This window comes from Chamaea fasciata, unplaced genomic scaffold (assembly GCF_029207755.1).
Source record: "Chamaea fasciata isolate MVZ Bird 193981 ecotype frontalis unplaced genomic scaffold, bChaFas1.0.hap1 SCAF_8, whole genome shotgun sequence".
NCBI lineage: Eukaryota > Metazoa > Chordata > Aves > Passeriformes > Sylviidae > Chamaea > Chamaea fasciata.
The window spans coordinates 6,027,015-6,053,997 of NW_027094093.1; the positions used below are offsets into that span (position 1 = coordinate 6,027,015).

Sequence of the window (26,983 nt, forward strand, 5' to 3'; positions counted from 1 at the left end):
CCTAGCTTGTTCCTTTGAACAGGCTGCACAGTCCCTCCCTCAGCCACCCAAAAGGCTCAGGGGCCAGACGTGTTTGACATCTGGCATATGAGCTTCTTTTGAGTGTCTTAAGGGAAGCTTTGAAAGAAGTTTGAAACAGACACTTTAAGATCTACCTTTATACTGTGTGAAAGTAATTTAAAATCTACTATGCATGAAGCAGGATGTCAATAACTGTCTTTCAAGTTAGCAGCAACAACCAAATTCACAATCTAATGCCAACTTTCCTACAAAACACACATGAAAAAGTTCACATGCATTGCTCCTGTGTATGCAGCATCACTTGATGACCCTCTGTGAGTTAAAAAAGGAGCAACAAAGCCCAATCAGCAGTGTTGAAGTTTTTAACACACTCACCTTCCCCGATAGACAAACTTCATGGGTTCAACTGCCAAGGCGGTGGCGACCACATCATCTGCATTGTGCCTGCGGCCACTAACTGTCATCAAGCCATCCAATTTTCCTACCACAAACACCAAATAGTCCTGAAAAGAAGGAAGAATCAGAAACAGAGCAGAAAAACCTCCTCACTCCTGGCAATACATGCATGACTCAAGCCAAGAATACTCTCCAGATCTACAGGAGGTCAGTGCCCTGACATAAAGTGCTGCTGAATTCAGGGGCATCACTTTGGAGTTGGGAGTCAGGACAAAGTAGGGCCCTGAGGGCTTGTTCATACTTACAGGACCCACAAAGCCAAGCAATCCTGTTCTTGTGAAGGGCTGGTCTGATACAGGAATGCCAGCTGCCGTCACTGGGATGGCCTGGAAGAACACAGAAGGATTCAGACACTCACTGGACTGATAAGGACTTTCACTCCTTTACTGCCAGAATACATGAAATGGGGTACCACTGCAAGGAAAAATATGGGCAGAAAGGTTGAAATGCCTTCAGGTAACTACACATAAGACCACTGTGTTAATTCAGAGCTAAGATAAATTTAAATGCTCCCACAGGCACTACACTGGACTGTGGAATACAGAAGCAGCTGACTGACTGCAGATGACACTTGGTATTTTTGGTTCTAAAAGACAGAATGTCTTGCTACGATTCTATGAATGAAGTCAAGTGTACTTGGCCAGGGCTTTTTTCTAACTAACTAAAATCCAAACCAAATTAAACAATAAAACAGACATATCCACAAAAAAAGGACCTTTAAGGAATAAATAAGTCTCTTTGCAAGAAGAAATACTTGAAATGTAACAATTACAAAGAAATCCAAACCTCAAATACATTCTTGGTGATTCCGAGGAGGCCAAAATATGCTGTCCCAGTTGCTCCTGAATTCACACATATTTCTCCAACCTCATCAGCTTTACACAGGTAAGGAGTCCCATCCACCTTGACAACACACATGCTGGCTGCATGGAGGAAGAACACAGGATCACAGTGTTAGTCTGCTCCAGCAGCTGACACACGTGGTGCTCTGCCACTGATAGATAATAGATTTTATTATCAATTATTCATCAGCTACAGCAAAAACACAGCATGTAAGAGAGCTCACTTCAGCTTCCTGACAGCCTGTGCAACCTGTTCTCCAAGATTAAGTTCACAAATACAATTTTTTTTTTTTCTTACAGCACTTCACAGCCTCCTCATCAGCTGCAGCTGAATCCAAGGCACAAGAATTGAGGGAATTTAAGACTCAAGATCAAGAAAGAAATCAGTAAATCTATCCAGGGCAACACAAAATAAACATGGCAAAGCCAACTCTGCGGCCTGCACGGACCACGGACTGCTGGTAAAATAGATTTTCAAACCTTAGAGAAGTCTTCCAATTGCCAATATCCTAGGTCTGAACAGGTGAGACAATCATTCACCCTACCAATAGATCAACCTCTAAATTACCTTGGTTTCATAAAAATTACCTATTAGAACAACTGGAAGTTATTAGTAATTGTCTGGAACCATGCAATCATAACCTTGGGTCACCAAGTAAAGAGATGCTACTCAAATTCTGGCACAGTTTCTGGTTATTATATGTGTGAACTAGATGTCTGGAATTAAAATCTACAGTATGAACTATTGGTCATGCAAAAACCCACATTTTGCAATTTAGGAGGAAAAAACCCAACTCAATGGTAAATTGGAACTGACAAACTGTAGTTTATTACTACAAGAAATAATTTGAGCAAACATCAGAACTCTGTATTCAACACTTAAACAATGATGCAAAGAGGAAGTGTTAATAACTGGAGAAAGCACAGTTTGTGGGCATTAACAGATGTACAGCCCTCACTGCATTCACAAACATGGAAAAAACAACGGATCAGCCTGCAGTCCCTAAATGACGCTCCATCCATGAAGCCAAAAGCCAATCCTATCACCCTGATCAAGTTAAAAAAAAAAAAAAATACTTACCAGTAACCAATGTATGATACAGGTAGTCTACAGGTACATTCTAACAGCAGGCACAGTTCTGCCCTGCCAGGTTATACTGCAAGGCTGCCCTTCTGCAGTATCTGTGGAGCCTCTACTCTTGCTTCTCCTCCTTTTCCTGCTTCATGTGTGACATACAAGAGAGTGCATCTACCACCATTTCAGTCTCAACAGCATTGCATCTGAAAAAGAATTAAAGAGAAAGGAAAAGCAGATGGGACAGGAATGTACATGTGGACTGCATGTCACGAAGAACACAGATTCCAGCTAAGAAAGCTTGCCTTCTTCAAATGAGTCCACATGTACATTCTGACAGATGGTGACTTGCAGCAAACCTGCCAAGGAGTGTCCTGGCAGGAGATGAGAATCCCGCTGTGCAAAGGACAATGCTGATGCCCTACCAAAGACTGGATTCAGCTCTGGATGTTTCAAGACTAGCACAGCAGGAATGCAAGAAGAATGCCAGGGACCTGCACAGCAGAAGGCTGTGACCAAAGGTACTGATGAGGGTCAGGAAGTGCTCTCTTGTTCCCTTTCCAGCATTTCATATGGGTCCATATGCAATGGCTACTCTTGCATTACAGTTTTTAGCAAGAACTTCTTTTCTAGAAGCATGAAGCCTTAGGAAACATGCTAAAGTGCCAGGATAAAATGCCTCTAGAATCACTGTGGAAGGTATTTCCAGAGTTTCCAGAGAAACCTTGAGAAAAATAGCATAAGGATATATCAAATGCAGACCTAAATCTCTTCCTGCTCCTCTTGAAAGGGCAATAGGCATAAAGCAAGCCAACTTCCTAGATGAGGATGAACATAAATCTAGACTCCAGCAGTGACCATGAGCATCCAAAGTGTAACATTTAAATTGGAAGAAAACATCTCATCCCGAGTGCACACTAGCACAGGCCTCCAAGAGAAGTTGCTTTGCAGTGGCTCTTGTGCCACTGTGTGACAGACTGAAGCCCTGAGCAACAGAGAACTGATGAATGTGATAAATTCTAAGGGCTGAGTGGAGGACAGGTGCTGTTAACCCACACTCTAAGGAAAAAAATCGAAAGCTTCACCAAGTTGTTCTGTAACAACTCTTTCCACTGAGGTAAAGGAACCAGACCCCTCTGCAGTGAAGATATGTTGTGGTAACTATCAGAACCTAGGCAAATGTTTGTTCAGACATGGACAGAGGAAACAATGAAATACAAGACACCCATGAGCTGGAGACAATGTGACCATCCCAACATTTAGGAAATTGGAACCATCTCCCTAAACTTCTAGAAAAGATACTGAATGCAGTCACAATCCAGAATATGATTCTGTTCATGGCAGAAGATCTTCTTGCAGAAACCCAAGATTTGGTACTGAACTGAAGTTTTCTGCTTGAGTGTAAGGAAGGAGCTGCAGCAGCAGCAGCACCGTTTCTAGGAACTTTGTATGATTAGAGACTATAGGGATTTGGAACTTTTGGATTCAAGAGTGGTAGCTCTTGTCAAAGAAAGAACATGAGAAGGATCCCAGTAAAAGAATGGAAAGGATTAGCTGGGAAGTAGAAGGGAGACAAACTTAACTGTAGTTAACACATCCACTAAGCAACATATCCATGCTCAAACTTAAGGTGTAATATGTTCCCAAGATGACAGATAACAACGCAATCACATTCCAGTTGAAAGTTGGAGGCTGAGAATGGTGGAAGAAAAGAGGTTTGGCACTCTCTCTAACATCTTTTAACAGTCCAGTTTGAAAAAATGAACTGAATAGTGTGAGGAGCCAAATTTAGCAATGCCAGTCCCAGACAGAAACTATGCAAAATAGCCCAAGGTGGTCAACAGGTGGAGTAAAACATCATTCCTCCAGGACAGGATTCCACCAGAATGCATACTAGAGTTTCTGCTAAGAATTCCCATGCCATCTTTGAAGGGAAGATTTCTCTGTGGATGCTGGCACTTCCCTTGAGTGTGATGTGCCCTTGTGATGGGCATTAATGGTAGATAATGAACATGAAGGGAATGTGGCATCAAGAATGGCCTATGAGTTAAACAGCAGTGACACATGACCCTGGTGCTGATGGCTCCGTTGAGTAAGATCCCCTGAGCAGGTGGGCTCAGCATCTCAGAAAAAAAAGCAAGATCTGAAGAAAAGGAGGGTGCGAGTGGACATTTTATCCATGACCTTTTAACCAGGTAGATCCTGAATAAAGCATGCCAGAGATCTTCACAGGTAATGAGTTCAACACCATTTGGCTTGACCATTTCCAAATGAAATTCAGCAATGTGAGCTCCTATGTCACAAAGTATTTGAAAGGCTAGGGCAGACTTCCAAGTTCAGTGGTGATCAGAAGATAGAACAAAGCCTTCAGAAAGAAATACAAAACCAAAAGCAGATCAAGAGCAAGACTCATCAGTCAGCAGAGGGGCAATGAGCAGGTGGTGGTATGTTCTCTCCTGTATGCCAAACACCAAGCCAGAATGGACAAGGGAACACCCTCCATGAATACTATACAGGATAAAGCATAAATCTTACCAAGTAAGGCACAAGTATCTCCACTGTTAGAATGTACATGCAGACTCATTTGAAACTAAAGTCATTCGTTTACTCAAGTCATTAATTTTTTTCATTTAGCACACCTCTGTTAGTAGCTGCTTGTCTTTTGACTTCCTTTGTACTCCAGAAGATTTTTAAGAGACAAAAGTTATCAATTATCCTTTATAATGAAAACTACCGTGTATACTCTGACCTAAGGAACGTACAGAGAAATTTCTGCTGGAATTCTTAATATGTGGATAAATTGAAACAAATCCGCCCCAGATTGTGACAGCTCAATATTAGTCAGAGTTTTAAAGGAATTATGAATTAAGCTGCCCAAATTCTGCTTAACCTACAAGTAGTTTTACCACTTACTACTGTATTTTCAAATACCAACAGCCATCAATTACAAGCCATATCACCCTGAGGCACTTAGTAGTACGTGCATTTAACTCTTCTCCCCTCACACAATCAGATGAGTCACTTGACGCTTCTTACTCATGTAGAAAGTTATGGTAGTGTTACCACTGCATGCCAGTGGCCCCCTAATCCAGAAGGGTCCCCTAGATTTGCCAGACAATGCTCCAAGGAATTCTGAAAAAGGAGAAGGGTTTTTCCACAGATCCCTCTGACTGCTCAATCAGGCATTTCACAAGGACAGAGACGTATTTTTCGACAACTCATAATGAGGTGAAATTACTTAGCCATAAGCATACAGGGAACTTTTCCAACATCCTAAGGCAGATTTGAACCTGCCACTGAGCAGATGCTCTGTGGAAAATTAACCCAGGGGACGTACAGCTCCAACAATTGAATATGAAGAGTAGCTGCAGGCAGCTTTGTGCTTTAGTGTAGTCAAGCACGCTTTGCTGTGAGAGCAAGCCTACAGCAAAGCCAGGAGCATACCTGTGTTGGTTTTGCATGGCCTGGTTTTTGGTAGCAGGGGGGCCACAGAGGTGGAGCCATTCCAGAGAAACTGATCCAAAGAAAGATTTCAATTGATCCTGCATCTAATACCACTTTTTTGAACAGCAGCAACATTGAGCTTAAGCTCAGTCAGTTCACCAAAGGATTCAGAACTACCTGAAGGGCATGCAAACTTGCTCCCTTTGTGTCCCTGTGTCTAATCTATAATCTAAGGAAAACATTGGGAGCACAGCTGAATTTCAGTGAGGTTTCAAGGGGACAGCAGTAGTGTGGACACCCCAAACAGACAGTAGTAGCAGTGCATGCCAACTGTATTCTAGTCAAAGCAGAAAAATCACCATTTTTTTGAGACACTGATGCCAGTCCCAGAATCAGAGAATTGATTAGGTTGGAAAAGACATTTAAGATCAAGTCCAACTGTGAAGTTTCTACTGCCTTTCTTGGAATTTATTGTGGACTTTCAAAACAAGTTCAAACGGTCTTAATACAAAACAAAAACTTGAAAGAAGCTATACAAGAACCAAGTGACTTCTCTGCTCTGTTTCGGTATGAAGTGCAGAGCTTCTGCTCAGTCCTCAGCAGAAGGAAGCTCTGCTGAATTTAAGTTCAGTGACAACAACTGAACCATTGACTTCAGGGGTGGCAAAGGGGTTCTGGGGATAATAAGGAAAATTACACAAGACCAACGAGACTTGCACACAATGGCTGAAATTTTCATCAGCAGAGCGGAAAGCTGTCTACCTCCTCTTCTTTGCATCAGGGGCTTTGGTGCACAGAAAAGAGGTTGTTGCTGAAATCACATAAGTTGAGTCTCCACTTTACCTTGAGTAAATGGTCTACAGACAGCAGGGCTTTAGAACCACAGCTCTGCAAGGCAGGAAATTCATAAAGAGACCAATAGCAAAGACAAAGGTGCCAAGGGAATGACCAGAATAAATCAGGTTCTTTGGTAACTACATAACAAACTTGAGGCGTGAGGAGAGTTCCAAAAAAATCTGTATTTCATCCTCTCCAAGCACACCAGAGCAGGTCAGGACAGGGCCTGAAGCCAGTAGTACAGACACTGCCATGGAACATTACAGTGCCAGCCTAAAAGCTGGAGTAGATGGCACCAAGTGTCCAGTCCTTCACCCCACCGTTCACAGTCTTCGGTCTGGTTTGGCACCCTATCTTTACTAACCCTTCTTCAGAGTGCTCTCCTCTCCAAGCCAGGTCTCAAATGAGAACAAGGATGAGACAAAGTCCCTTTGCTTCAATTAACTGAGGAACAATATTCAGCTCTATCTAATTTAGGAACTACAGTGTTGCAAACAGATGTCATTAGGAAATAGGTTCATCCAGGTTACTCCTGATCACTTTTTTGTTCTCCGTGGGAGTGAGAAAATAGTTTCCAGAATTAGTTATTCCATCACCTTTGCAGGGTTTGATATGAGGTCCCTTTCAACTGAAATATTCTATTCTATCCCACTCCACTCTATCCCAAAATCAATTCTGCAACAAGACAAAAGCATTTGCCCACACCAAAATCTACGGTCATTCAGATTTATAGTGCATGAAACTCTAATCCACCAAGTGTTTAGGTAATGTGTCAAAATGTAACTCATACTACCTTAAAGGTATTTGACATTTATTTATTCCATGCCCACAAGTGTTAATAGTAAAGACAATTTATGTGGAATATGCTGAAACCTACACAAAATGCTTTCCTACCTCCAGGCATAATCTGCCCAACATCCTGCACAGTTAACACGGACAACTTCTCCTCTGTATCCACTCTGATCACGCCGAAACTCAGACAATTCATGGATAACACTGCTTTTCCTGGAGGGGGGCCACCCAGTTCAGAAGGTCTGGAAGACAGACAGTCCAGCTAGATATGAATCAACAGACCAGTACTGGTGATAGGGTCAGTAAAAACATTGTGCTGGTTTCTCAAGCTTGGTAAGGTTAAGAAAAAGAATGGTTTCTCACTTTGAACAAACAAGAGTTCAAGACTTACATAGTAACTAAATGGACAAAGAGCTAATAGAAAACTCTCCAAAATTTCCAAGTTTTTGTTTCAAGTTTTCTTGAAGTTGACTTTCTGAAAAAGCACATTTTGATCAGAACCACTACCAAAAGTTTCCAGCATATCCCATCCATATGTCTGTTAATAATTAAATTAATTTCCTTTTCTCAGAGCATCCCTTGCTATCTCCAGAAATCCAATGGTATTTTTCTGATCAGTTAAAAATATTTTTTTTATTTTAGGCCCCTGTTTACAAATCATTGTACATAAACAATTGATTGAGGATTCACCCTCTTCTTCCTCCCAAATAAGTAAGTCTTGTTTTGGAGGCATTTTAAAAGGCTCTCCAATAACTTCAGTGAGGATGAGACCTCACTTTCCCAAAGCATGAAATAAACATCTTCTGCTTGCCTAGTCTTTGAAAATATTAAACTTTTTAAAGAAACCAAACAAAAATCACCCATCCTTCAGTGAAGGAGACACCGGTGAGCTTCCTGTTTCCTCTGCCTAGGTCTTTGGGCATCTCTATTTGGGTCATAGTATTTTCTGACTATTATCTTAACATGAGATTCCCCAACCCTGGAAGTGTTTAGGGCCAGGTTGGATGGGGCTGGGAGCAACCTGGTGTAGTGGAAGGCGTCCCTGCCCATGGCAGGGGGTTTGAACTCCTTCCCGCCCAAAGCACTCTGTGATTCTGTGACACACTTCAGTAGTCAAGAAAAGCTTCAGTTCACTTCTCAGAAAAGGGAATTACCTGCGAATAGCAACAGTTAGTGCCTCTGAAGAACTAGCACAGGGACAGATGACTTCTGGTCTCAAACCTCTGGATTGAAATACATTCAGGAATGCATCACAGGAAGATATTGACCCTAGAAAGAACCATCATATAATTAGAAACATTTTTCTAAGGGCAGGAAAGCTTGAGCTGCAGGAATTCAAAGTCTGTGCTCACTCTCAGCTCAGTTATAGGAATAATGTTGCATTCATGTACAAACCAAATATTCTTTCAAAGTGTCTGAAAGGCATTCCAGTTTATTGTAAGCGAGTAGATTTGGAAAAGGAACTCCTAATGACTAGCAACTATACTGAATGAAATTCCCAGCTGCATACTCCTCCTCTGGCAGCACTCACCAGTACTCAATATTATGGAAAGTCCTTCAAGGATCAGAATACTTTGCACTAAGAGTAACTTTATGACAGCTATGTCAGCTTCTTATCCAACTCCTATCTGATTTTCTTATAGAGGTCACAGCACTTAAATATCCAATGTTTCTGACATACCTTCACAATTCTATCAGGCCTCTAGCACTTGGCCCAAAGTGGATTATATCTATATTTGTATCTTGTAGGCATCAGTTCAAATCAATTAATGGAAGAGTATAGCACTAATGAAAACATGAAGTTCAAAAAATGAATTTACACTGGTAAATACAGCCAAGAAGTGCAAACAGCAATGAAAAAGCAGTGGCATCACTGGCACACAAATAGTGTTTTACTACAGAACGAACTGCTTAACTCCCCAAGCATCAGCTTTGACACAGGGCTTACAACAAACAGAATCTTGACAAGACTGAAACTCAGGAAATGCATCCATACTCACATGGATTGGCTCCATCTGCCACTATTAACATCCGTAAGGAGCTCAGGCTGACATCTCTCTGATCCCTCTGAGCCAAAAGTGACCAGTGCATATCGCGGGATTTCACTACTGCTACACGGGCTGGAAATCAAAACAATAATTATGCTGCATGTGCAGAACAAAATAAAGACCAATTATAAAATTATGGAAGTATTCTTGTGTATTTACACAAATTTATGAAACTACACACAAAATTTATGACACTACAAATGTAGAAAACTAATACAAACACCAAATATTTAACTACTGTAACTTGTGTATAACTCAGTGTCTCCAGATGGATTTGATCATAGAATTTGAATGTTTGCTATAAATTCAGATTCTAAGAAACACCGTTTCTTTGAAGGTGTCTCAGAAGAAGCCATCAATGTCAATCATCAGTGAAACTATGAGCACACAGAAAATTGAAACGGGGTCCTCAGTGGGGTACAAAGACATTTTGCACAAACAATTTAATTTGTATTTAATAACCCAAAAAGAGATGGGTGAATTAAAAATCTTTTAGGGTACCTTTGTATGAGCAGACTTTCTGTATCCAGGAAAGTGGATTAACCTTCATTAATGCATAGGGAATACTGATAACATGCATCCTGTTCATAACGCTCTACAAGAAGGAAATTAAAAAATAAACTTCCAAGTGCCTTAAAAATACAGAACACATAACAATGCTTAAATTAATCCCCCCATCATCACAGCTACAGCATAACTCTCGCAGTTACCTGGTAGTGAAAACTATGTGCATACTCTGAAAAAATAAGCTACACAAGTACCTGAAAAAGCAACAGTTTATTCTGAAAAATATAAGTATTGAAACAAAAGCATTTTAGAGAACTGATGAATGTATAGCCTCATTCTGATACCAGTACACTACCAATTAAAGAAGCGAATGGCTGCAGTTTTTTGCCTTTCTTGCAATACTCACTGTTAACACTCCATGCCACAGGCCGGCCTCTCTTTTGAAATCCAAGACATTTGTTAGTGTTTCAGCTGAAAGCGAAGGAAAAAAATATCAGATTTAAAAAGCATATTTATAAAAATACTTAAGAGCTACAAATATTTGTTAAAGCAACTCTGAAACTTCCATAACTGCTAAGAAACCAAAGCTCTGTTGTCTATAACAAACAGGCCACTTAAGCTCCAAGTGGCTTGTTTTACTTACTGCAGTCATCTTCAAATTATGATTACTAGACTAGAATATTACAAGGTATGAAAGACCTTGATTCATTATAATACCCCTTCCATGGGTGTTTGGAATATCTGCCAATGAACTATGCAGACTGAAAATTTAGCCTTGAAGCAAACTTCTTCAGCTGAACTGAAAAAGTGAATCTGTATTTGAAAGAATTAGATCCAGTAAGAAATATCACTATGGCTCTATTAAATTTTCTTGAATATTTTCTCTGAGGAATTGGAGTATCTTATGTGATTCAAAAAAAACCAAGTAAGAATCAAAGATTTTAAATCAAGGATTCAACCTGATTTTTGAGGGATATCTTGTATTGATTAGGTAAAATTTGCTTATCACTGATGTAGGATGGATGTATGCAGGAAAGTACTTGGTTAAATAAAAGCACACATCAATGCTATGCAGATGGTCAAAACCAAGTGCAGTTCTTGGCTGTTCATTGGAAGAATGACTGCAAACAAGCAGATCTCTCAACATATTCACATGCCTGGGGAGATGTTCTTTTGTGGGGCATGGTTAGGTAAGAGGAAGATCCCCTCCTTAATTACTGTTTCACAGGTGGCTTAATGCTCTTCCACATATCACACCCTTTATGAATGAGGAAGTTTGTCTTTCCCTTTGCAGTTGAAGCTACTACTCTGTATCTGAAGTTCTCTGAAGACAGCAGACATGATTATGCAACGTAAATTGTCAGTATATACTGTCAATTACACCGTCAGTATAATTTTAAAGTTACACCTATCTAACTTACCTTCTGAATAACCACATGCCTGAGTCAGTGCATGGCAGTGTGCCAGCATGGAGGCATGAGATACAGTAATGCCCACTGTGCTGCCCTCTTTACTTGTTTTGTACTGAGAAGAGAAAGCATATGCCAGCAACAGATTAACAGCAAAACCAAGAAAATTTACAGTAGTGAATTGAAAACATATTACAAAAACAAACCCAGGGTTTTTTTAATTCAAAAAGTTAGCATAAAAATACATTTATGTACACAGAATACACTAAAATAGTAAAAAAATCTGTTTCTCTAGTCCAATCAAATTGTCCTGTCTCAAAATGCTGATTATCCCCAGCCTTCAACCTGATTCCACACAGTCACTCAACTGACAGTCTGCCCGGCAGCCTGATGGAAACATTCTTGTTTCACAGTTTAAAATATTATAGCAGTCTCTTGTATTAAGAGTTTAAAGGAAGAAAACAACACATAAATTATGACAGGGTGACTACAGAAGCTATCACATTACACTGGATCACCTCGATATAAGCAATCTCGGCGCTGGCATCCCGGACCTGTGGGTGCCAGTCCTTGGTTGGTTTTGCCAGATGCTTCCCATCAATCACAAACCAAATGAGACGAGGCCAGCCTTCAAAGAAAAATAAAAGCTACTGTCAGCACAGTTCCAAAAACCACAGGTTTTTTTCCCCAGTATTCAGGGATAATGACAGGAGGCAAGCAAAGGCAAAATCCCTTGCCAGAGAAAGCAAGGCATTTCTTGTGCTGAAGTAAGAGCACAAAGCACTACCACGACAATCAAGGCAGCTCTTTATGTGTAAGACTCATGCAATCAAACTCCAAATCTGAAGTTTGACAGCAACAAGGAATATACCTGCTTTTTATCCCATAAAAAATAAACCCCCACCTTTGAACGTCACCACCTCGCCAGTCTGAGCTTTTGGGAGGCCTTTCTGACAGGCATCAGTGGTTAAAGCTAACGTGACTCCACAGCTGCCCAAAAGAAACCCAATCTGCTGACTGCCAGCATCCTGTAGAGAAACAAAGAAACAGCAAAATTACAAATAACAAAGCTTTTGGACAGTTTGTTTTAACTTCTCTATGTTTAGAAAACATTAAGTCAATTTATATCACAGGAAAAAACAAAAGTCTGTCCCATAAGACCTTTAAATGACTGAGAAAATTTAGTTTTGCTTAGTGCCAGCTAAGATTTGCAGCAGATGTAGTAGGGAAAGCAGTGTCAGAAGCAATGGCTGTACATCCCTCCTCAACCCCACAGAGATGTTTATAAATTCTGCTGAAACGGAAAACTGGTTTGATGCTGTTTCTGAGTCCTGACACACTGAGGAGCAGAGCCCGTAGCTTTTTAGCTCTTCCCTCACAATCTCCATGTGTGTAGGATTATACCTGTATTTCCAAAAATTATGGTGTCTCTGCCTGCCTCAGTACTCAGCATGAGAGCTGAAAAGACCTTTCTCTGGTATACTCAGAGAAATACTTTCGCACGTATTTTCAAAAATAATGAATTCAAATAATTTCTACAATTACATACCCTAAAATACTTAAAATTACTAGCTTAATATTATTTCCCCCTTTCCTTAACTAAACATTGAATATAATTCCAAGAACAGAATGTACACTGAACAGTACACCTGATGCTTTCTAAAGAGCAGGCTCTGGAGGACCCCATGTAAGGACTGTAGGATTTAGACATACACACACACAGACAAACAGTTCACTTATTTATCAAACCATAAAAATGTTGAATGTATCTGCCTACCTTTCTTGTCAGTGGAACTTCTATTGGGACAGGAATAAGTTCTGCCAGGAGACATCCATAAAATGCCACCATAAACATAACTGGATCACTATTAGGAAATACGAGAGCTACCTACAAAAAGATAGTAAAATAAGAAAAAATATATATGTTGTCATTTGGCAGAGAGGGGGCTGCTTTTTAATTTGTGGAACAAAATTTTCACAACAATGTCCAGGTTCATAGATAACCAGGCAGAGAAATACTAAGTATTGTGACAATGTATTATTACAAGTCACGGTAATGATTATTTCACAATTTATTATTACAATATTTTATTACAAGGCTTTCTTCAGCTACAGCTGTTCCTCACTATTTCATCCATAGGGACCACTTCCAACAGCAGCCTACCCGGTCTCCAGGCTTCAGCAGGGGCTCATTCTTAGTGGTTAGCTTGTTTAGCAGAGTATAGGCTAGCTTCAAGCTTCGACTCCACAGCTTGCCTGAAGAATAAAAGAAGAAATGAAGAAGCAGAAACTAAAATTTAAACACTTAAATGGCAAATCTCAGTCCCTCACACATGCACTACGCATGACTGCATCAGAACAGTTGGCCGAGTCCAAGCACAATTTAGAACTTGGCTTCTTTTTGGTTTACCTTTTTGTTTATTTTAAATGTAAAACTAAACATGATATTCTAAACAATGCTCAAAGCTTCACTGCAAGGTAATTAAATTACTGCAGCTGCTCAGCTATATTTCCTGCATCCTTCATCTGCGAGAATGCAAACAATAGAGTTTAACATTCTAACATATTATACAATGAAATGCTGCAGAGAGCTATTCTGAAGGACACAGTTATTTTGCCCAAAAATGGAATTTACTATAACACTTCTAGTTCATTAATACAGGCAAGTTTCAGTTCCCACCATTAACATGCTGATTATGCTCCTGAGGTATGAGTCTTCTCTATAAGGCTGTGCAAGAAGATGTTAAAATGGAATGTTTCCTTTGGGAATCTGAAGAGTGGCTTAACTGTCAACTGTTTCCACCTCCCAGTTTACACTGGGCTATTTTTAGTTTCTTTTATGAAAAAAACCCCCACAATTCTATGAAATTTACAAATAGCTGCTTGGAAAGAATCAATATGTTTTAGAATAAACACTTTTCCCTTCCTAATTGCTTTAAAAACGTTTTTCATATACAATGAATTCCTAATTTACATTCCTACAGCAATCTCCAACCAGCACAGGCAGTCCCCCTGAAGTAAGGCAAACTGTTGTTTCGTGATGAACACCTAATTCCTCCTCACAGGTGGCTCCAACACGTACCATAGGTCAGGGTATAAATGGCTTTCCCAGTGGTATCCAAGGCTGTCAGACAAGGGGCTTTGGGCTGGGTGGTTCCCCAGCGCTGCAGGGCAGCCAGCAGTGAGGGAGGCCAGTTGGTCACAACCCCCAGGGGTTCCCCTTTGAGTACATTCACTTGGTTTCCTTCAGGCTTTGGTTGATTTGGGTCAGGCTGTTGCACTAAAACCAGAGCACAGTAAAAGGGAAATGTCAATCTGTAGAAAAGGTGTAACTTACACTTCACAGACTATTCTATTAAACATTCACCTCTTCCTCACAGCTATCACTACTTCCTCTGCTTTATGATGATGCTGTGCTAATCATCTGTTAGCTTCCCAAAAAAACAGTGACCATCACGCCAGAGTTGTGATTCCACATTATCAAAAGACCAGAATTTAAATCTCCCACCCACTTCTCTCTACTTTGGAAAGCTGCTGTTTTCTGCTGCTTGTTCTCCACATCTATTTCAATGAAAGCCTCCACCAAGTCAAGAAGGGTTATCAGAGACAACAGCTTCAGTGACATCTGGACACTGAATTTTGCTGCACTCAATTCTCAACAGGTGACAAAAAATGATGCTCTTCCTGTTTAACAATATATTTTTAAAGAAAGGTTTTCTGTTAAAATCCTGCTCCAAGCTGCTCCAGAAAGTGAAGCATCTTGATCTTAGTTAGCAAAGTCCTGGTTAAAGTTAGTGAACACTCAGTGTAGACAACCAGTAAAATTAATAGTTCCAAGTGATGCTTTCCACAATTACATGATGTTCATCTGGAGAAACTTCAGCAAAAGATTAGAATCACAAAAACATTGTATCTTATAAGTATCCCACCTATAGGAGGGGAATTCTAGTGGTAGCTGCTCAGAAATATCACACTGAGTAGGAGGGTTGAGTTAAAGATTATCTTCCACTTGTGATAACACATGACCTTTCTCGCACCACTGTATTAATTTTACCATGACTAGTTTTCTATTGATAAGAGAAGAAAGAAACACCTGCTAAGTATCAGTTCTGTCATGAACCACTTACACGAGGGGTAAAAAAATGTATCTGAAAGAAAATTAACCTTCTAGCAGTTCTTCAAAATCATCCACAAAGAACTCCTTCAAAGGTGGGCGCTTCGGTCTTTTCAAAGTATTCAGCAGCTGCTGGATTTTAGAGGACACTCTGCTATTCACTGGGACACCTGCCAAATGGAAAAGATTTATTATTTATCATATATTAACCAAAATACACTAAAACACACAACTTTCAGGTGGAAAAATCATTCAGGATGAGTACCTTGTTTGGAAGAGAACAGCTTTAATCAGTAAGAGTTTCCACCATGGATCTATTTGCTTTCAAACAATCCTGTTCCCCAGCTACCTGGATGATGCAGACACTTTCTCACACTTTAACTTTTCAAACCACTGACCCCTTCATGAAACTTCAAGAGAAACATTAAGAATGTCTTTTTCTCCAGGACTTTAGATATTTACTACACCTTAACATTCATTCCACTCTAAAAGCATCAGAATGCTTGGAAAAAAATGAGCGAATCTTTCAAAACACAACACAAAAACATGTCAAATGCTGATTTTCATTTGTGTATGCTAAATTTCATGTAAATACGTGTTTTTATATTTATCAAAATTTAAAGCTCTGAGGCAATATAAAATTAAGATGCTCATGAAGATATATATACAAGGAGACACAGATGGAAAGGTAGGAGGATGTCTATAATGCAATCACCATCTGCAGTTTCCAGAATGCTGCTGCTGTAGCCTCTGGGCACTCCTCGCACGGATGCGACCTGCGGGCGCTCGTGGTGCAGGTATTCCACCAGGCCAGTGGTCACATCAGGGGGGGCAGAGTGGTTCTCTGCAGAAATGCAAGACAGACAGAGCAGCTCATCAGGCACCTTAAGAACCAACGTAATCAAAATTGCTTCTTACATGAGGGTATTTCACAAATCTTCACAGGTGCTTGAGAACCTCCTTACAACCTGGAAGCACAAGCCTGCTTTGCTTGGAGCTGCACCCCATTTCCTGGCTGTAGAGCAATGCTAAGGGAATGTCACAGAATCAAAGAATGGTTTGGGTTGGAAGGGACCTCAAAACTCATCTTGCTCCCACCTCTTGCCATGGACAAGGACACCCTCCACCAGACCAGGTTGCTCCAAGCTCTGTCCAACCTGGCCTTGGACACTTTCAGGGATGGGACAGCCACAGCTTCTCTGGGCAACCTGTGCCAGCCAGGGCCTCACCACTCCCCCAGGGAAGAATTTCTTCCTAATCTGAGTCTCTATCCTTTTATAATTTAAAACCATTTCCCCTTGTCCTATCACTAACTGCCCCTGTAAGAAGCTGCTACCATAATTTCAAAACTGTAACTGAGGTTACAGAATGGTTTGGAATGGAATGGGTTAGGAAATGGCAGCATTTTTGAAAGTGTTTGAACAACAGACAAGAAGAATAGGAGGACTGAAACATTCAGAATCCTAATGAGTAAAAATAGGAATGCAGCAGAGAAAAGCTGGAGAAAACCCTGCTGCCCAGGGCTAGAGCTGTCTCTCTGTAGACATAACCCTTGGAGGACCTAAGCAGGTCACAGACCCTGCCAGAGAAGCTCCAGGCAGAGGGAGATCTGGGCAATGCTGTGAAACACATACATTATCCCCACCTTGAGGCAGTGATCAGCCCCAAGACAGCAAGCGCTTATTACACTGGCCCCACATGTCCAGAGCTGACACACAAGCCACAAGTCCAGCTCTAAGTGGTTTTAGAGGGATCACCAGGAGAAAAATTTAAATCCCTTCCCACCCTTTCCAATGGACCTCACTACAATGCCAATGTTTGCATTGCAGAGACTAGATTCCTTTCATGTGGGTGAGGTACATGAAGGAGAATGTGTTACTTCATCTCTCAGAAAAATGCCCTGGAATCAGTAAGCACAAAGATGACAACTGTGCAAGGCTGACCTCTATAACCATTGCACAGGACCCATAGAGAGCCCATGTGTACACCTGCCTCGTGTGTGTGCTCTCACTCCGTTCTATATATTTTTGAAGTTGTTTTTTGGGTGGTTTTTTTCTTCCCTTGGCTTTCCCAAAGTCCCAAACCACAGGCTTCCTGCAGGACACAACTTGGCCACAGAGACAAGTGTACCTGGTTCCCACTTCCCACCTGACAAGCCCTGCAGGGACCAGCAATATCTCACTAGGTATGGAAAAGGAATAGGTTCAATATTCTGGATTTATGCTCAGATAAAAACCACATTAGCTTAATTAATCATTTGAGCATTTTATTAACAAATGCCCATGAGACCCCATGCTACTAATTTGTATCATCCAGAAATACTACGGCACAGCAGGGTAAGAGAAGTGGTGAGGAGTTAAAATAAACAAGTGTGAGCAGACTTGTGACTTCAGGAAGAAAAGTTAATTGGATTCAGACTGAAGGACCTTTCCATTAGTGATGACACGACAGAGATAAATGCAAGAGAGCAGTGTCCAAAGAAAGAACAAATGGGATATGACAGAGAATTAAAAGCCACGATGATCTGTATTTCCAGCTGCTCTAAGAGCTAAGGTGAGAAATACTCTACAGTTTATATGGTGATCTTGAAAAAAAAACCAAGATATACCACCAGCCTTATTAAAAAAAAAAAAATCTACACAGAAGTAAAAAAGGTCCCCAACATGAAGGGTTGTCCTTGCTGCTATTATGTGAAAGACAAACACCTTAAAAATAATGCACATTCCTATCTGACTCCATTAAATACTGTAACCTTGCACTTCCAGCACTGCAGTTTGCTGCCTGGGAACTTAGTTTGAGCTCATCATTAAACATGCAGGCTGGAGAAGATGAGCTGCAAGAGAACAAGCTGCTAAATTTAAATTCTCCAACATCTCAAAACTGTGAATAGCTATTCAGTGCACAACCAAAACACAGAATATTTCAGTAGGGCATGGCAATTAAGATATGTAAGATGCCTTTCAGATTGCTGATATCAGCACACTGTATGAAAAAATAAATAAACTCTTGTTCTATGTTCTGGGAGAAATCAAAGCCTCTTTTAGAAGGTATTGCGAGAATCTATCAAGAATCACACAAGTTTGCAGTGTAAGAATTGAGTAAGTTTTATTCTTCCTGTGAGCTAGGAAAAGTACACGCAGACAGGAAAAATGTCCCAACTGAACTGATACTGGCCATGCATGAATGTTACCAAGCTAGGAATGAAAACTGAGAGAACATGGCAAGCACTGCAGAAATGAGGAAGACCATTCTTATGTGAAAATGCATCTGTTACCTTTTTTTTTTTTTGTCAAAGGCACTGGAAATTTTACCTTTATCAATATTTTTTAATAGATCAGTTCTTAACAATCCCTGAGCTTCCTACCTTCTAGATACTATAGCTATTTCACATTAATGAAATTTTAAACCTGCATACAGCCCAACAGTCAGCTGCTTAAATGCTGGACTCCAACTCTTTAACAAGGCCTTGATTTTGCATGCAATGTTGTTTATTGAACAGTCCTGATAGACACATCAATCTGGCCTGGGGCATGAGACATAACAAGATGCTCTGCTACATTTTGTGTATTTGGCAACTTTTTACAGCTATATTAAGAATTTCATCAATCCCAGTTAAGCTTAAGAGGTTAGCCATAATTGACTTTGTAATTTTATGGAGTTAAACACGATTTCTATTAATCCATAATATGAAATCCATAATGGCTCAAAGTGAAGTGCTGACAGACTACCTCTTTCTTACATCCACCAAGGAAAAACAAAATTGCAAATTTCTCATTATTAATAAGCTTGGAAATGGGAATATGAAAATCAGGTTTCTTTAAAGGTTCTGTACAAACAGCAAAACATTTTCCCTATGATTAGTACCTCTGATTTTATAATTTTCCCAAAGATTCTGTGTGTCTTTCTGTCTTTTTGGGTGCTTACCTACTGAATCATGTTGAAATACACAGTCTGACATTGTTCAGGGTAAATACATGCAGATTGGAAAGCATGCACCAAAACCAGGATTCCTTTGAAATTCTGCTTTGGAATCCACTAAAACTGAACCTTAATTTCTTGGTAAAGCAAAGCATTTTACCAAGAAGAATGCACATTCAGATCTCATGAGCAACTGGCTTGGGTTAAAGACATATATACATCATACCTACCTGGCCTGTGAACTGCACATGTTAAGGCTATTCACAGGTATCTCCTGGTGAAGACCCTTGTGTTTAGCCCTGCTTTGGGATTTGTAATCTGATTTCATTCCAACCACACGGGCAGGTTTACTGACCTATCTGGGTGTGTGCCATGAGATCTGCAAGCACAGTGGCAGCAGTGGTGGCAGGAGCGGGATTGGAAGCAGCAGCAGGTTTCCCTCCAGGATGAGATGAGGTGGAGGATGCAGAGGATGAGGTGGAGGAGCCCTGAATGACCCGGTTAAGCCAGGGCTCTACGTTGGAATGGCTCTGGAACGGAGTGGAGCTGATCCGCCCTTGCCGCCGCAACGAGCCCTCATCTTCTGAGGCTGACGATGTGTCTGTGGTCAAAATAATGATGACAGGCCTGTAATGTGGGAATGGGAATGACCCAGCACCAGGAACACGGCACCTGGCCCTGCTCCACGTGCTCTGCCCAGCATTCTCACGTGCTGCACGTGAGGGGCGCCTGCTAAAGGAACGGGATATTCACACACACAAACCTCTCCTTTGCCGCCCGATTTTTTTTGGGTTAAGACAACGACTTCTAGACATTAGGGCCAGAACACACTTGGAGCAAAGTTTCAGTTACCTCCAATACTTGGAGTGAGAGTTAAAAAAGGCTTCTACCTACAGCAGAGGATCAGTGAGCATCCCATCCTGCCCCTATTCCACTGAAAAAATATTTCTGTTCTGAACAGGTAAATTTTATCACACCTGAATAAAACTCATTATTTTTTCTTTGTTGTTTATTTCCTTTTTTACTCTTTGTGAGGGGAAGGGAGTTCTTCACTTTCCGATTCTTCTGACAAATTGTTTTGAGAACTAATTCCTAAAAAAAACACGGTGTTCTGAAGTTCAGTGAAAGAGTAAATACAAAGCATGTAATTTAACCACATAAACTGGAATTAATGAGTAGCACACAGAAATGCTTAGTAAAGCATCTTTTCATTCTAGATGAATATTTGTTGTTGTTAGAAGTCTGACAAAGGACTCCTAATTTAATTACCATCCAGTTACTTACAACTTTCCAGACGTTTCCCTTTGGCACACAATCCTTCCTCATTTGTTATCCATCCAAGAAAAAATAAAAAGGTCATTCTAAATATCAAGAAAATACATCCCTTGTGATTTTGAGTAAAAACCAGAAAGTCTTATTACAGAAAAAAAAAATCTTTCCCTCATAAAGAAATTGCTGAATTATAATGACTTGATGTTTTACATGCTTTATATAAGCTAGGGTGTCTGTTACTATAGTCTAAGAGCCCCAGACATGGAAATCTGGGGTGGGTTACATCAGGAATTCTGCAACCTTAATTTTGGCTATTTTCTTAATCCTCTGAACACATAATTGTTCATCTTGATACAACTGTTCAGCTAGATACAATTCCATATAAATTTCTTGAAGCAACATGAAAAAAGCTACTTCTCATCTTGGGCAGTGCATTTCAGTTACCAGCTCTTTAATTTTCTGATTTTCAAAAACATGTTCATTTCCAATAGCTTCAGAATAATTTCTCTTAGGAGTCTAAAATCGCAAAAACCAAAAAACCATTTCATAAGAATCCCATTACCTTGATGGCATTTTCAAGGTTAAAGTTGTAAATATCTCATTATTTGACCTCATCAAACATGACAATTTTGAATGAAAATACCCAAACAATAGATGTCTGAGAAGATTCATCTGTGGTGCACCCTCATTCCTGGGTCCATGTCTCATGTGATGCTTCCAGTCTGCTGCCACATTCAGAGGTTTTGGCAGCTGACTCCATTTGCTCCTGGAGAAAAGCCAAACCTGTCCCATATTGCCTGCAACCTTCCCTTTCTTTTAGGCAGAAAGCAAAAATAAATAATCCCAGGAATATGGAACAAGATAGGATTTTGAACAGCCAGGGATTGAAAAAAAAAACCAAACCAAACCACCATGTCTGCAACTTATAATCACTTCAGAGGAAGAAATAAAACTACAGAAAAATCATGTTTCTCACAGAATACACCCTCTGACAATATCTCCTTACCCAGATTCAAGACAAACGAAGTCTGTGTACAAAAATGTAGGATCCATGGTAAAAGTATTCCAATAACAAAACATAAATACATCATGAAGTAGCAAGGTTACCCCAGCAGTAGCCCTGTGGCAGTGGCAAGGGTTAATCCATGGATCCTGGTGTGTGGTGACAGAACAGTGACAGAATACTGTGTGCTTGGCTTCCAGCTCTTCCTGGCTGGGAGCTGATCCAAGACAGCCACAGAAGCCACCCCTCTTTGAGCCAGAACTGCATGAAGGCTCAGCTCCAGTTCTGATCACAGGAAATCCGTGTGGGAAGGATCAGAGACTCAATAGGACAAAACCAAAAGTATGTTAAAATTTTTGGAAGGATGACTGATAAAAGTAGTTCCTTTGCTGCCAGCCAGGAGTTGGATTCCAATTTAGCACTGTGCTGAGAACTACGAATTCACAGAATGGTTTGTAGGGGAAGGGACCCCAAAGTTCATCTTGTTCCACTCCCTGCTATGGGCAAGGACACTTTCCACTGTCCCAGGTTTCTCCAAGCCCTGTCCAACTTGGTCTTGGACACTTCAAGGAATGGGGCAGCCACAGCTTCTCTGGGCTAGTACCTCACAACCCTCAGTGTAAAGAACCTGAATCTGATGCTTCCTTCCTGGTACCTGATGACAGCTGTTTGTAACAAAATTTCAGTAACTAATACCAAAGCATGTTTTAATTGCAATAACTCCTGCCAACACAAGGATTTAAGGTACTGGGTGAATGGCTTGGGATTAGACGCTCAGCACTACTCCGGTTTTTGCAACTTTGAATCCTTCTTGCTGAGCTAACTTTGCAAATAAAGGCAGGCCCATAAAAAGACAATTATTTTTATGATTTGATATAGCTGAAGAAAGTACCTCGAGTATTTTTGAATGTCCTGGGTCCCCATGATACAGAACTCATCCAGTGGCCCATTCTCTTACAGAGATAAGGGGATTTCATAACACCTTCTCTTAGAAACCGCTGGACAGATTCTAGAGGCAATTAACTCTTAAGAGAATACCCTGAGTTGGAAGGGACTCGAGGAATACTGAATCCAACTCCAGGCCCAGCACAGGAGCACCCCAAGAATGACACCATGTGCCTGGGAGTTGTTGTCTAAATAGTTCATGAACTCCAGCAGGCTTGTGGCCATGACCACATGCCTGTGGTGGTCACACCACCAGCTTTCAGCTCCTATTTCAGCTACTGCACCCTGCTCAATCTCAGTGTGAGCACACTCGGCCTCTTTGCTGACCACCTGCACAGGCATGTTAGAAGATGACACTCCAGCAGCACAAACACACAAAAACATGCAGATCCCTTGCCTCATCTTGCTCTGTACACACATGTACAGCATGGATTGCAGGCTTGGGGATATGGCCAGGCACGGTTCATTCACACACCACCAGCCCTTATGATCCTCTTATCCTGCTGTTTTCCCCACACTTGCTCCTCCCTAAGTCTGCCCCTTTACTGAATGCACTTCTGCACCTTAACATCCCATAACAAGACTCACACAGTTCTGAAATACTCTTGCCCTGTATCCCATACTGTGTCCCCCAACCCCCTGTGGGTTCCCCCCAGTCCAGAAGATGCTCTGGTGCAGACAGGTCTTGGTGGGCTGAGGTTCTCCAGGAACAGGCCTGGCCAGGGTGACCCTTCTCAGAGTGCTGAACTTGCCTTCCTGCCTGCTGCTGTTTCCGGGGCCCCTCTGGGCTTGTGCAGATGGGCCTGGGACAGGCTGGTGGCTCCTGGGACAAGGAGTTATTTGGGCTTCCCCACCTGCCATGCCCCATGCTCCTCTGCAGGTGAGCAGGGCAGATTTTAGTACATAACCTGACATTCTCTCCATAGCATCTCAGCTTCTTTTTAATAGTTGCTCATAAACAAAAGATACTTTAATAAAAATACTTAACATACCTTCTAGGCAAAAACATTAAGGGTCAAGAAAGATCATATATAAGAACACAGAGGATTATTGTTTATTAACTAATGAAATAATTGGAGAACCCACAAAAATAATATACTTAAGTGTGTGACTAGCAAACTAAAGTGGAATTCTCTTTAAATGAGAAGAATAGAAAGAATAAATACAGCTCAGAAAGCAGGAGGGCAGCATACCTGAACTCCTCTTTTAGAGAAGGGGGTTAAGAACTAGAAATGATGGAGAAGAGCAGTAGAAATTAGTGTGCTTCTGCTCCTGGGCCACATTACAAAAGACACGTGCACATTCTCAAAATTAAACATCTTAGGAAATCCCTCTTCTTTGTATACAAGACACTAACCTCAAACCACTTGGCTTGCTAGCACAGTATCTTGTATGATTTTCTTAACCTCCAGAAAATTCATTGCGAGACAACAGAAGATTACCTTTCCCCCCTAAAAATTAAAGAAGGCATTCTGCCATAACCAATCTGAACAATTACAGCATATGATTTTCTGACTGTTTCAATCTGCTCACCACTGAATAGCCAAAACCATCTGACGAGTGCTCTGCAATTAATGCAGCAACTTAATGCTCTAGTATTTTCTTCAACTTTTAAAAGAAGAAGCTTCTGCAATGTGAAATGAGGTATTTTCAGCTCTGACATGCTTGCCTAGATTATCTTCTCTGTGTGAGCTATGATGTAAGAGAACATACTTTATGCATAATGGGGAACCTGCTCACACTAGGACTGCTTTCATGTGGACTTTTAGCATCTACACTCTCTCTAGATGAGACACTAAAAACCAAGAGGAAAAACATCACAGCATAAATCCAACCGAGACCTGATTATTGGGAAATACAGCCATAATATAGAACTTTAGTGCAACCTACTAACAACTTAAGGCAGGAACACTTTCTGCTATCCCAGGCTGCCCTGTCTAACCTGGCTTTGGACATTTGCTGGGATGGGATAGCCACAGCTTCTCTGTGTTCACTCAGCATGTACCTGGAGGGGTGTAAGTCTCTACTGAAGAGTGCACCAGGACAGAGCGTCTCTTCGAGGGCATGGGCATCTTCCTCTCCTTATATTTTGCAAGTGCTGCTTGTACTGCTTCAGTGTGGACATCTGTATGGGAAACAAACAAAAATGTTAGAATTTCAGATAATCAGGAGGACTAAATCAACACCACTGCCTCCAGCCCCAATCCAGTGCAGAAGCAATGGCTTCCAAAGCTAAGGGAAAATATAAGCAGGGGCAAGTTGACACATTTTCAGCTTCATTTTTTCATGAAATCAGCCTGAAAAGGCTCTCTGAGTAGCATTTAGGAAACTCCTCTAAAACAAACACTGCAGCTACAGAGTACTCAGTATGTTAGTTTTGAACTAGCAGTTATTTTCATTTGGGGAGAAAATTTCAATGCAGATTCTGTAAATTTGCAACAGCATCTGACTCTTCATCCTCAAAATCCAGGAAGGGAAAAGAAGTACAAGTACATGCATACTTGAAGTTCTCACAAAACAATATACATAATAAAAAACAGAGAAAAAGAGACTAATGGACTCAATGATCTTAGAGGTATTTCCCAACTCTAACAAAATTCTGTGATTCTGTATGAAGAATTAGAATAAAGACACACAGACCTTTCACTTTACCGAAAGCAAAAATCATCCTAAGAGGCTCAAGAGCTATATTTTAACTTTTCTAATTTTTAAGCCAAAACTGAGATTCAAGAGGAATTCAGTGTTCAATCAAGACCTCACTGCAGATAAAATTTAATGTATTCCAGTGATTTTTCAGCAGCTTTTTCTCTTTGACATCTACATTCCAATGGTGTCAAAAGCTAAAAATTATGCAAGAAAAAAATTCATGAGAAGTGAACAGATGTTGAGGAGGAATGAGGCAGCCCAAAAATACACTTTGACTTACCACCCAAGACTCAAACTCATGAAAGGCACAATGCAACATGTATATACTTAAATATAGTTACAATGGGCTTGTTGTGGTTTAGCAGCGGCATTCTCCAATTAAAATCGTTCAAGACAGGCACTGCTCACTCACTTCCCCCTCTCCCTCCTCTCCGTGGTAGGATGGAAAGGAGAATTACTCAGAGGCACAAAAGGCAAAGATCATGGGTTGAGATAAGAGCAACTGACTGAAAACAGCAATGAGATATGAAAAGGAACAGCAACAGCAAGATTAATGACAGAGGGTACAAGAAAAGAATTGCTATTGCTGAGCGTGGCAACCCCTGTCAATAGACAGAACCCGAATCAGGACAGAGTCCAGAAGTGAGTATATGAGTATGCATCGGGCTTTCCATTCCTTCTACATGGAGACTGTTGTACAAGGCTTTCAGAATTTAACTACTCAATTTGAAAGAAAATACATGTTCTTTCAGTAAGTATCCATCTATTCTTTTGCTAAGATGCAAATATGTAACAGGTAGACAAATCTAAAGGCATGAAGGTATTTGTAGGTAGGTAAGTGTACATGACAGACACATACTTACACAACTTACATATAATACACAATGGAATGTAATTACTCTATCCCTGTACCTACAGGGATTTACCTTGGTGATGACTACAAGTAAAATGCTGTATATTGCAGAACCCTTTTTTTTTTTTTTTGGTTTAAAAAGTACCGTTTCTGTACTATCCCTGAACCCCCTTTGGTCATGCTCAGCACAAGGCCCTTCCCAAGGAACTTGCCCTTCAGTCTGGCCAAATGGATTCTAGAAAATCCCAAGAATCCCTGAGCACATGCTCCCAGACACCAACCAGTTTTTCACAGCCATAATGTCACTTTTCAGGCTGCAGCTCCCTGCAGATAATCTGTTCACAGCAGCATTTAAAATATGTATACATGCAAATACTATCCCACCTGTGTGTTCCTACAAGATTCAGGAATGTACTCAGTAGATGCTTATCTCAAAAAGAGCTTTTTGTGCAACCAACATGGGAGGTTCAAAGATGATGTTGTTATGAGAGAAAAATATTAAGAAGGAAAAAGGAAAAAAAAAATCAGTAAAATGTCTATCCTTTAATACAATATTTTTTTTTTTCCTGGGCCCCCATCAGATTTTCGCTGCTGTCCTTCACACCAAGGACGTAATAATAGATATTTTATAAATTAAAACTTGCCCTTTTCTAATGTCTGCCTGTCCTTCTCCATTCCCAGAGCTAGGCTTTTTGTCAAGTCTTGGTTTCTCCTGATCCTTAGTTTTAGGTGTAACTGTCCACCAATGAAATTTATTCCCATAGATACCCAGAAGCAAACCTTTTATGTCCCCAAACTCCA

At 40.7% G+C, this 26,983-nt stretch overlaps 1 protein-coding gene across 3 annotated transcripts in view; it reads right to left on the reverse strand.

Annotated features, from left to right (window-relative positions):
- DIP2A (disco interacting protein 2 homolog A) overlaps positions 1-26,983 on the reverse strand; it is a 79,190-nt gene that overhangs the window by 15,759 nt on the left and 36,448 nt on the right. For all 3 annotated transcript variants that reach the window (XM_066189487.1, XM_066189486.1, XM_066189488.1), the window contains exons 4-21: positions 24,689-24,808; positions 19,819-20,064; positions 16,261-16,389; positions 15,596-15,715; positions 14,514-14,711; positions 13,596-13,687; positions 13,209-13,319; positions 12,336-12,459; positions 11,950-12,059; positions 11,444-11,546; positions 10,429-10,493; positions 10,017-10,110; positions 9,468-9,587; positions 8,622-8,736; positions 7,570-7,709; positions 1,264-1,400; positions 723-803; positions 397-524 (exon numbers count right to left, since the gene is read on the reverse strand). In XM_066189487.1, coding sequence (XP_066045584.1) covers positions 397-524; positions 723-803; positions 1,264-1,400; positions 7,570-7,709; positions 8,622-8,736; positions 9,468-9,587; positions 10,017-10,110; positions 10,429-10,493; positions 11,444-11,546; positions 11,950-12,059; positions 12,336-12,459; positions 13,209-13,319; positions 13,596-13,687; positions 14,514-14,711; positions 15,596-15,715; positions 16,261-16,389; positions 19,819-20,064; positions 24,689-24,808 — 2,233 coding nt within the window. The remainder of the gene's footprint in view (positions 1-396; positions 525-722; positions 804-1,263; positions 1,401-7,569; positions 7,710-8,621; positions 8,737-9,467; positions 9,588-10,016; positions 10,111-10,428; positions 10,494-11,443; positions 11,547-11,949; positions 12,060-12,335; positions 12,460-13,208; positions 13,320-13,595; positions 13,688-14,513; positions 14,712-15,595; positions 15,716-16,260; positions 16,390-19,818; positions 20,065-24,688; positions 24,809-26,983) is intronic.